The 11,525-nt window shown below is 56.8% G+C and overlaps 1 protein-coding gene across 1 annotated transcript; it reads right to left on the bottom strand.

Moving 5' to 3' along the window:
* Positions 1–520: 520 nt before the first annotated feature.
* TMPRSS5 (transmembrane serine protease 5) lies at positions 521–11,011 on the bottom strand. Its single transcript, XM_060017609.1, has 13 exons — positions 10,838–11,011; positions 10,523–10,646; positions 10,039–10,137; positions 9,426–9,548; positions 8,176–8,311; positions 7,724–7,837; positions 6,172–6,215; positions 5,326–5,488; positions 4,199–4,377; positions 2,486–2,584; positions 1,879–2,021; positions 1,460–1,612; positions 521–536 (listed from the first exon to the last, which is right to left on the bottom strand). Exons 1-13 carry the CDS (start codon positions 11,009–11,011, stop codon positions 528–530), a joined length of 1,560 nt encoding a protein of 519 aa, XP_059873592.1. The 3' UTR covers positions 521–527.
* Between the last annotated feature and the right edge of the window lie 514 nt (positions 11,012–11,525).

The following is an 11,525-nucleotide window of genomic DNA, read 5'->3' as shown; positions in this document are numbered from 1 at the left end:
CCCCCGCCCCCCGCCCCAGCAGGGCCAGTCAGAGCCAAGTGAGAGCAGGAAGTAGGTGAGATCGACAGAAGAGTGGGGCGGATCCTGACTCCATGGGCTTCACCTGGGCTGGTCCAGCCTTGACCCCATCTGCCCAGGAGCTTCCCAGCCTGGGTCTGTAGGGAGGCACTTCCCCCACCTGAGAGCACAGGGAGAAGGCAGACCCAGGGCATCCCTGAGCATCCTCCCAAAAGATGCGCACAGGGGCTGGTGTGGGCGGGGGGCAGAAGGGCAGGCTCCCGACTGCTGCCAGCACCCTCTTCCTCTCCAGCTGCTCCCTCCCCACCTCCCGGCTCCCCGACCTTCCCAACACAACCCCAGCTTCTCTCCTGTCATTGAGGCTCTCTGGTGAGATAGAGGGGCTGGAAATCAGGGCTGGAGGGGAGAGGCCCTGTGGCCTGGAGGCTGGCCGGTGGGTGGTGACTGTCTCTTGTGCAGTGATAAGAGATCCACACCTTCTGCGTCCGGGGCTGCTGCTTCTCCTCCATCTAGTGGACCTGCCAGAGACCCCAGGAAACATGAGGCTGGTATGCAATGAGACTGAGGAAACAACAGGACCAGGGGAGGGAGTCCTGGGCTGAAAGAGAAAGGAGCTGATCTACAGAGTGGCTCCACCCTCGGTTAGCCGAGTAACTAGCATTTTAATAAATCACTTGACCACTCAGAACCTTCATTTCCACTTCTATCCCATGGGGCTAAAATATCTGCTTCTCTAGGTTTTTTGTAAGGTTTGAATGAGAAGGTGGATGCCTAGGTCACCTGTAAACTCTCAAGTTTATTATCTACCACCTGCCCTGAGCCCAACCTTGCAGAAGGATGCTTCCCACGATCACACCCTGCATTTGTAAAGTACTTTATACAGATCACGTGCTTTTATACACATTCTCTCACTTGGCTCTTCCCCCGAACGGATGAAGTGGAGTGGCCGGCCCAGGATCACACAGAATGAATCAGTTGCTGAACTCAAACTGCTACATGCTGAGCTCTCTCCCTAGGGCAGGGAGAGTAGGCACGACCAGGGATGAGTAATGGTCATAAGTAAGTACATAATAACACCTGGATCACTCACTCTAAGCCTGGCGCTGGGCAGGCCTTAACTCATGTCATCGTCACATATAATGGCATATACAGTAGCCACGATGGTTACTACCAGGACACTGAGGTTTACCAAAGTTAGGAATTTGCCACAGGCCACACAGGAAATGGAAGATCTGGGCTACAAATTCAGGTTAACTCTTCCTTAGTGAATGCTTAAATTGATAGAATGGATTCAACGTTATAAGCATCACTTCTTCCTTCTCCTAGTCTGGGAATATTCCCCAGCTCCCAGCAGGGCCCAGGCCCGAGGGATGAGGGTCATGGTTTCCGAGGGTTACTGGTCCTTCACAAACAGGTCTGCCCCACCTGCCCCCCGACTCACCTGCGCCGTGTCCTGGATCCAGTCCAGGAATTCGGCAACCTTGGCGTAGACGCCGGGGTGGTTGGGCTCTGCGCAGCCGCGGCCCCAGCTGACCACCCCCACCAGGCGCCACGTGCCCTTGTCCAGGCACACCAGGGGACCCCCGCTGTCCCCCTGCGGCATCCAGGCACCGGGACACAGAGTAACAGGCAGTTAGTCCTTCCTGGCGGAGTGGCGGCAGACCACTCCCCAACCGCCGACCCCGGGTCTGGGAACACAGGCGGTCCTGCTTCCAGGACGATCCCGTCTTGCCTCGCGCCCCCCTTCAACCCGCAGCGCGCTGCCCACTTGCCTGGGCGCCCCGCTCGCGGAGAGGGTGTCAGCTGGGCGCCCGGCCGCAGGCCCCGCCCACCCCACACCGGGCCCCCGCCCGCCCGCACCTGGCACGCGTCGGCCCTCTGGTCCAGGTAGCCGGCACACAGCATGCGGGGCGTGAGGGCCCCGCTGTACACGCAAGAGCTGTTGCAGAGCTGGGTGCTGAGCAGGGGCACCACTGTGTCCCGGAGCGTGTCCGACCTGTGGGCTGCGGGAGGCAGATGCGGAGATGGAGGGGCGCAGAGAAAGGCCCGGGAAAGCAGGGCAGCAAGAGAGCCTTAGAGGCCCCGGAGGTGCGGAGGCCCAAAGAGGGGAGCCCAGGATGGGAGCTGTGGACTCTGGGCGAGGAGGCAGGGGTCCGTCAGACTTGGGGGCTGGGAGCAAAGAGGAGTAGACCCCACACATACACCCTGATGCTGAGGCCGTGGCCCTCCTGGGAGAAGGGGAGGGGGAGGAAGGGGCCTGGGTTTAGGGGAAAACACCAGGTTGTTCTCCCAGAAAGACCCAGGCAGGGGAGACTGGGGCCCCTGGGTCTGGCCAAGGGTGATGCCAGAGGAGAAGGGGGCTGCTGCTGCCCTGTGGCCAGGGAAGGAGGAGGTGCCTCACCTTGGGAAAGGATGCCTCCCCAACACCCACACCCCTGTACACCCCGGGCCCTGGGAGCTGACTCACTGTGGCTGGGGTCAGTGTGGCCCCAGCCAGACACCCAGCACTGCGAGCCCCTTGGAAAATCCTGCTCTTCAGCCGGCAGGCACACGGCACCCACGGTGTCTGTGGAGAGGCAGGGGTCCCGGGTCCCACTCCGGCTCGGCCTCCCTGCCCGCGAGCCTGGGAAAAGGACCAGGGCGGGCGCGTCCTCCACACCCCCTTCTCAAACAGTCCTGGCTCCGGCCTCCCGTACAGCCGTGCGGGTCAGGTACTGCCCCCCCTGGGAGCCACCATTCACACAGAGGACAGTGTGGAAACTGCAGTGTGCCTGGTGCCCTAGGCCGGGCGGTATACACATGGTGCATCCCCACCTAGGGCTGAGGGGGGATGGAAACTCCTTCTGGGTGTTTGTACCTAATTTCTCCTAATGAGGACCCATTTTGGATTTTCCCCAGGGTGTGTGGACCCTCTTGGGACATGGTTTCCAAAAGTGTGCGACCTGTCCTGTGGGCAGAGCCTGAACCTGATTTTACGTAATGCATAGACCTGCCGTTAGATAAACGCCACTTCGCTGGGAGAAAGTATTTCCTCTTCAGTTCTCTTTCAGCCCCTCTTCTGCGCCAAGGAGAAAGCGTCTGTCTGGTGCTAGTCTGTGCCTCTCTTCACGCCTGCCCACTCCTTCCAAGCACAGAGAGAGCGGCCTGACGCGGCAGTTCCGCAGAGCACAGCGCCTAGCTGGGACCTGAGCACTGTTTTGTTTTCACTCTGTGCATTTTTTTGGTTATTATCTATTTAATATAAGTCATATGGATTCTCCAATTAGGTAGTAACCTAACATTTCCCTTTAAATATATTCATGTCAATTTAGAAGCATTAACTGTTGAACAACGGTGCAGAGAGCACCCATATACGGTAGAATTTGTGAACGGCATAGAGCAACCACTGTTGCTGGGGAAACCCAAGGCTCCAGGTAGCAATGGGAGGGAGGAGTGCTGAGTGTGTGTGTGTGTGTGTGTGTGTGTGTGTGTGTGTGTGTGTGGTGTGAGAGTAGGTGTGCACAGGAGTAGGTGTGCATACTTATGTGAGCCTTGCATGAGTGTGTGAGCGTGTGAGGGCATGCACACGTGTGTGTGTGTATGTGCGAGCATGTGTGTCTGTAGGTGAGTGCACTTGGCACGTGCGTGTGGAAGAGCTGCCCTTCAAGCAGATGCTGTGGAGGAGACGCTCTGCCCCGGGAATTGTTTGCCTCGTGAACTTGAAGAGAGTCAATTCGCTCTCTAAAGGTCAACATCCTTATCTACATACACCAGCCTCAGCTCCCCGTCAGGTTTGTTCTGAGGATGGGGTGAAAGAATATTTGGTAAGGTAAATCTTATTAACCGTAACATGGTGCTAGTTATTAACTGTTATCCTATTAACTGTCAATACATAGTTAACTATTATTCACTATAGCCCAGCTGGGACCTGGCACCAGCAGCCTGTTGGGAGATGGAGCCACTGAGAAGCTCTTCTTGGGACCTCGAGGCAAATCCCGCCTGCAGCCCAGATGGGAAAAGGGCCAGAACCTTTGTCCCCAAAAGAGTGTGTAGAAGCGTTGGCGCCACCCCAGGTCCACGTGATGCCAGAGTCCACGACGGTCACCAAATGAAGTGAACGTTGGGTTCACAGCACAAGGGGGTCTTAGGAACCCACGGGGCTCTTGCACTCCCTGTGCCACCCCTCTCACCACAGCCTCACCTGAGAAGTGGAGCGGGGTCCGGAGCTGCAGGAGGGCCACGTCGTAGTCGTGGCTCTGGGCACTGTACAGAGGGTGGGCGATGATCCGCTCCACCACAGCCCCCTGGTGTGGCCTGACCGTGCTGTGGCTGACCAGCCCCGCGTGGACCCGCCAGCTGGACCGGCGGGACAGCCTGAAACTGCACAAGGGAGCTGAGCTGAGCCTGGGGGAGGAAGGGGCCGGAGACGTTGACATAAATGAGTTGGTTGGGGGAGGAAGCCAACAAGCATGGCTGTTAGTGGGGGCCCCATCACCATGCTGCAAGCTCCCAGAACCCAGGCCTCTTAGAATCCCCCAGAAGCTGGCAAGGCACTGGGCATGCAGTAGGTGCTTAATAAATGCTCAGGCACTGATGGAGAGAGAAGTGAGACACTGTGATCATTGGCCACCACCCCTGCACTCTCCGGCATAACCCCCTTCAAGTTTTACAGCAAACATGGAAGGGCCTTGTGTGATTATCATAGCTCTAAGCGAGTCAGCAAAGCTTTCCTCAGTGCTGTCTCCCCACTTCCTAAGCGTGATGGCTGGGGAGGCACTTCGGCTCTCCCAGCCTCGGTTTCCTCACTATAAGATGAGGATTACATCACCTGCCTTGCCCGCCATCAAGAGAAGAGGGCCGAAGAGCTCATTCATTCCTTCCAACCAGCATTTATTAAGCACCTACTATATTCCAGGCCACGGGGACAAGGCTAGGGAAAAATCAACAAAGGGATTCAGTGGTAAACAAGACTCTTCCCTGCACCCATGGAGCTTCCAGTGTAAAGGGGAAGAAAGACATTAAACAAATAATTACATGGAAATTGATTTAATTACAGTGGTGATAAACGTTAAGAAGCATGGAAGGCTGTGAGTGCGAAAGCATTTTAAAAACGTGAAGACCAAACAAAACTAAAGAACCAATATTTGTATGACTGCTATTTAGGCAGAGCTGTTCTTGGCACTGAACAGGGAGAATTTCACAAACACCGCCCGGACCCACTCTCAGCAGACATGGGAGGTGGACAGTTGGACATTGTATACAGGACACACCAACGGCCAAAGAGAAAATGCTAGGGGGAACCCTCCCCCCGGCAGCCCCCAGCCTTGCCTGTGCACACAGTGCGCCGCGGTCACCACCCAGTGCGGGGCCAGCACGGAGCCCCCGCATGTGTGCCGGGCACCCAGGGCCACGCTGGCCTGCCAGGGCCAGCGCCCGGGAGCCACCGCCTGCCCGCCCACTATCTGGGAAACCAGGGGCCTGGTCCCACACTCTGCAAACAGACAAGCACGGGTGAGATGGAAAGAACGCGGGGTGGGTGTCAGCACTGTGCTGACTGTCGAGGCCTGTGGTGCAGCGTGGACGGCTCCCATTTATCATTCCTGGCCCTAAGCATGGGGCGGGAAGCTGGAAGTGTTGCTTACACATCCACCTGCCCCATCAGACGGTGCGCTCGCTGAGAGCAGGGGTGCTGCCTGCACCATCTATGGAGCCCCAGGATCTAAGAAAACGCCTGTCCCACAGGAGGGGTCAAATGGTGGCATGTGGACAGACGCGTGGAAGGACAGATGAAGAGATGGCTAGACGACCGGGAAGGCGGGTGAAAGGCACTCTGCAAACTGTCTCTCACTTGGCCCCTCTTCCCCACCATCCTTAGTCTCCAGAAGCTGCTGTTTCCCCTTTCTCCAGAGGCCAGGGAACGTCGGAGGCCAGGGCAGGGAGTGAGGCAAGGAGGTCATCCACCCAAACCAGTGGCTGGTGGTGAATGGGACAGAGGTGTAGACGGGGCTCTGTTTGGGCAGAACTCTGTCTGCAAGAAGGGGCCCTGCAGGCAGGTGGGCAAGGACCCCTACCCCAGACCCAGCTGAGCTTCCCAGTGGAGATGTCCCACCCTGAGGGCACGGGGGAGATGCCCTCCTCCCACCGCCTCCTTCCCGGACCCAGGACAGGACTCACCAGAGCATCTGAGGGAAACAATTTGACCAGAAGTACAGCTGCCCCTGCAAAACAGAGGCAGTGCCAGCAGGAAGCTGGGCGGGGCCCACCCCAGGCTGCACACCCACCCGAGGGCCTGGGGGAGGGGGTCGTTGTTGGGGGAAGCAGTGGGGGCCTCTCTGTAGCCACAGCCACCTGCTTCCTGACCCCACCCAAGCCCCCAGGCCCCTGCTTGTAGCAGGTCTCTGGGACAGCAGCTGTGCTCTGCCCAGTCGTCCCGGGCACACAGGACTTCGTGGTCCTCCAGTTGGATCTGGGCAGGACCCAAAGTTACAAATGGGGCGTTCGTGAATGTGAAAATCCGGCTGTTCCCACTAAGGCCCGTGAGTAATGTGTACTCAGCGGATGAGTGGGTAAGAGAGTGAGTGAATGGACTCAGTTCTTCGCCCCGTGCTGCGGCCTCAGATGACTCCACTCTCTCCCAAGCCCTTCGCCCGGCCCTGTGTACTCATATGCCTGCTCTCCTCTTTCCCCTCCTCTTACTTAGCTAAACCTCAACTCCTGGGAGTTCCCTGGCGGTCCAGGGGTTAGCACTAGACGCTTTCACTGCTGAGGGCCCAGGTTCGGCCCCTGGCTGGGGAGCTAAGATCCCACAAGCCACATAGTGCGGCCTAATATAAATAAATACAATTTTAAAACACACTGTTAAAAAGGAAAAAACATCAACTCCTTTTGGAGCAAAGCCCTCTTTCTTGACTTCTCTCTTGCCCCCAGCATCCTAATGCCTGGATTCTACTAGTTTCCCAAATCCATGGCCCCCCGGCTCTCCTGGCAGAGTCAGTCCCACTCCTACTTCCCTTTGCCCATCAAGGTATCTAAGACAGGGACCCCACGTTCCCCTGATCGGCCCACAGGGGACAGGAGCTGGACAGGAGGGTTCTGAGATTCAGGCGGGAACAGTGGTGAAGGGGTGAGAAGGCTTTAGAGCAGGGACAGGAGGAGGCTGCTGGAAAGCTGGAGGCCACCCAGGCAGGGTGAAAACCCGCTCAGCTTGCACCCACCCCCAGGATTTGGGGAAGGGGCCATCCCAGAGCCCTCTCTTCTCTGGAGGGTCTCCAGGGTCCAGACAGTTAACCATCTCTCTCCTGAGATAGCAGAATTATCCACATAAAGTGCGGCAGGGGGGAGAGGGACTAGTTTGGAGACAGGAACCTCGTTTCAAGACTTGCTTTGGCTGCTATCGGTTCTGTGACCTTGCACAAGGCCCTTTACTTCATTGAGTCTCAGTTTCCCCACCTGTAAAATGGGAATAGGAGTACCATTTCAAATCCTCCAACAATAACACCCAATCCTGCCGTTCTCATGAGGGGCCAATAAGATGAAGTATGTGAAACTTTGGTGGGCGGGGCTCCTGTGAGCTGAGTCAGCAATTTCTAATTGGGAAATATTCCTCTTTGTTGTCCTGTCTTACACCTCCAGCGTCCTCGCCACCAGGCTCTCATGATAGGAATATTTTTGCTGCATTGTTCACCAGGAAGCGAGGGGCATCACTCAGCCCCCTGAGAAGCCCTACCTGGGCTGCCACACCTCCTCCGGGAGGCCTCCCAGTCTAGGAGAGAGCTGAGCAAACTGCCTGGAGCTGTTGAGCCTGATGTCAGACAGGTTCACTGCCTTGTGGTCTGTGAGTCTTGGCAGGAGAAGGGAATAAAACGGGAGGAAATCAGCTTTAAACTGACGATCAGCACGAGAGATGGGGGTTAAGTATAACCGGAATGTGATACTATACCAGTGTAGTGACTGAACAAGACTTTGACAATGACCTCTTCTGGGATTTATATTTGTTAAAAATCAAGGATGTTCAAAGGAGAGAAACAGACCGGGGCACCATCATGCCCAGAGGCCAGGAGATGACCAAAATGACCTCCTGAGTACTTTGATGGTGACAGACAGATAGAGGTCTTCAATGCTCCTCCCCCACCCACCAGCTCTCCACCCTCCCCAGGCCCCACTTCTGGCCCCAGCTACCTGAGATGCCCAAGGCTCCGGCAGATCCGTACCCCCAGGGCAGAGCTCCAGCCCTCATGGCAGACCAGGAGCCAGTCTGGCCAGGCCCTCACCTGCACTTCCAGCAAGAAGTCCTCGGTGTTTATTCTGAAAGACACTGAAACCACAGCATGAAAGCCACATCCCACCTTCTGCGAGAGGGAGGGGCGGCATGGGCAGGGCGAGCCGGACCTGGCCACCATGGGACCCAAAGAGGCCTTCACGATAGCATCTGGGTCACCCCATATCGAACTCCCTGTTCCCCAGGGAGCCAGCCGGTTCCGAGAGCAAAATAACCCCTCTTTGCGCAGCCTTTTAGGTTTGTGTTTTAACCAAGTGCTTGTAAACGTGCTCCATCACTAAGTGTCACAGCAACCCTGTGGGGTGAGAATTCCCATCCTCCACATTCTGCAGAGGGAAGTAAGGCACGGAGGTTAAGCGACCCATCCTAGGTCACAGGATCTGCAAGTGATGGATCCAGGTCTTCTGATTTCAAATCTCATGACAATACTAGCGATGGTTCCTGTTCGTTGAGCATCTGCTTTTTCCACGCTCTGTGCTAAGCCCTTTTATTTTATGCTCTTATTATGCTTCCAACTTCAGGCGGTAACTATTTTCATCTCCACTTCATGGAGAAGGAAACGGAAGCTCAAAGCAGTAATGGAACCAAAGGCGCACACAGCTAGCAAAAGCAGGCTCCAACCTGACCCTAACTAACCTCTGTAACTGATTCTACCCACAGCCTTAGCAGCACCGTATCTGCTGACCCTCAACTCTTACCTGGAGGGGAGGGGACAAGGTTTGGGTGCGGGATGCGGAGACAACGTGGCGAGACGTTCCCAGCCCTCTGTGTGTTCTTTGCCCTGGACCCAGACCCTTGCCGGCCCCGCGCTGGCCCCCGCCCCCCACATCTGGCTTCTCTTCCCCACACCGCAGCCTCACGCTGCCCAAAGGGCGAGTCGCCATCTCTCCTGGCAGCCTGGGCTCTTGGCCATGCCCCCGCTAGAGATCAAGACCGTCCCCCAGGAGTGCTGAAAGCCCTAAATCAGAGGTCAGCTCTACAAGGCTGGGCCGTGGCTCCACCCTCACAGTACAGGAAACACAGGTGGGTGGCAGCGAACTCGTGGCCCTTCAGTTTGGTCCTCTTGACCCAAGCCAGAAGGGAGGATCCCACAGCTGTGCAGGGGCCCGGGGCCCAGGTGGGAGTCCTGCGACCTTGGGGCGCGGCCCACCTGCTCTGGGAAGCGAGGGGAGCAGGGCTTCCTCATCGCTGGCCTCCGAGCAGTTTAAGCTCATATCCTCATCCTGCAGGGTCCCGGGAACAGGCTGAGGGGCAGCCGGCCACAGATACAGCGCTTCAGAGGACAAAGACAAGGAGAGGCTGGGGGAAGGAAGGGACTCCCCTAGGAGGGGGCCAAGGAGCAGAGCAAGGGACCTGCAGCAGAGGGAGGCAAAGGCAGCCTCGGGGGGGCTCCTCACCGCCCTGCCCGAGGCAGGCCCCCCGCAACGTGCAGAAGAGAGCCATTGCGCTCTCAATGTCTCTGTCTCTGTCTCTGTCTCTCCCTCTGACTGGGAAAGATCTCTTGGAGAAGTTTGACAAGGGCCTCCCTGGATCATCCACTCGAGCACATTTCTCACTGTAGGACTGAAATGTTCTTTACGGAGAGCCCGAGTCCCTCCTGCTGGCCCTTCACCCTGTTTCTACGTGCTGTCTACTCAGACTAGATGGAAAAGACGCTCATCCCACCTGCCTTGAACACCTGCTCAGCATCTGCTCCACTCTTCCAGCATCCCCCAGATCCTGTTCGTTGCCCCTCCCCTGCCACTGAAGGTCCCAGCACTGACCTAGAAGCCAGGAGCCAATGCTTGCACCAGCCAGCAACGCCAGGGCTCCGAACGCCACCCAGCCGCGCCGCCCTGTGCACCAGCGCCCTGCCCAAGAGACTGTGGGGGAGAAGGGCAGAGGAGCATCTGGGGACCCTGCCTCCGCCTGCCAGCCGCTCTTCACCCCGAGGCACCACCCCGGGACCAGGCAGCCGCCGACTCGCAGCGGTAGTTTGCCCCACTGCACCTGCCCGCCTCCCCCGGCCCCATCATCCTGGGGTGGGTAGGGGGCAGAGGTCTGATCACTGGCGCCTCGGAGCCCACTCAAGTTCCCAGATGGGAAACAGCAAAAGCAGGTCTGGGATAAATAGTGAGACAGCCTCTCACCATCGGTCATTTAAGGCGGACCTGGGAAGATCTGGGGAAAAAGAATCTGGAGGATGTAGGAAGATTGTCCCTTCACTGCCCCCACCCCGTCATTCCCCGATGGCCCAATCTGGCCTACTGGGTTGCTGCTGGGCCTCGGGCCTCCGCAGTGGGTCTCCTGGCTCTGCTCTGAAGATCCAGGATCCTGGACTCTCCTCTGCATACTGAGCCTCCATGGGGGCTTGGCCATCCAGCATCAGGCTCTGGGGAAATAGCTGTCAGTCACTCACCAAGGAGAGAAATCACCACCGACCACAAGAAGTCCCCACTCTCTAACTCCAGCCGGGCCCTCGTTGCCACTTGTGAGCCTTTTTTCATCTTGGGGACTCCATGTGTGTTCCCATAGATGCCCCTAGGGCCTCCCTGCTCTCCTGGAGCCCCTAGCCCCACTCACCTTTCTCTCACACAGCCAGTAAGTGTCAGAGCAGAGACCTGAGCCCAGATCGGGCCAACTCCAACGCCCGCACTCTTCACCACCCCCTTGGAAGTGGTGACATGGTGGCATGGAAGACATCCACTGAATCCCTGAACATCCCTCCTCAGATCCTAAGATCCCATCCTTCCTCATTCCCTCCTATTTTGGAGGAAAAACTGCCCCTCCCCTACGAACCATGCATTCATTCACCCAGTAAATAGTGTTCAGCCCAAGTGGACAGTCCACGGTGGGGATACTGTAAGTCCAAGGTAAATTAACATGGACCTCCACAACCACCGCCTCAAAGAACCTACCTGTGAGTCCTGAAGATAAGTCATGTAAACAAAGCAGCACAGGTTCAGTGACAGAAGAGGAGTTCAGTTTAACTAACATTGGAATTCCAAAGGAGAGCTTACTTCTTGTTGGGGAGATCAAGAAAGGCTTCCTGGAAGAGGCAGCCTCTGAGACAGGCCCTCATAGATGAATAGGGTTTGAACTGACATATATGGTCATTGGGTGTTCCAGGAAAAAGGTGTTGAGGAGGCAAAGGAATGGGAGTAAGAAAGCATAGAGTGGGGTAGGTCAGACATTTGCCTAAAATTCATGTGCCATGAAGAAGAGTAATGGAAAGTAAGATCTCGGCAAAAACACTGGACCAGCAGTTCAA

This window comes from Delphinus delphis, chromosome 8 (assembly GCF_949987515.2).
Source record: "Delphinus delphis chromosome 8, mDelDel1.2, whole genome shotgun sequence".
Classification (NCBI taxonomy): Eukaryota; Metazoa; Chordata; class Mammalia; order Artiodactyla; family Delphinidae; genus Delphinus; species Delphinus delphis.
This window is presented reverse-complemented; position numbering and strand designations above follow the sequence as displayed.

Coding starts and splice junctions, on each gene's coding strand:
- TMPRSS5 (XM_060017609.1), bottom strand. CDS start 11,011: ATGAGGAAGGATGGGATCTTAGGATCTGAGGAGGGATGTTCAGGGATT. Junction 8,312..9,425: donor CCCCTCGCTTCCCAGAGCAG/GTGGGCCGCGCC, acceptor CTGTGGTTTCAG/TGTCTTTCAGAATAAACACC. Junction 4,378..5,325: donor GCGGCGCACTGTGTGCACAG/GCAAGGCTGGGG, acceptor TCCCTTGTGCAG/TTTCAGGCTGTCCCGCCGGT.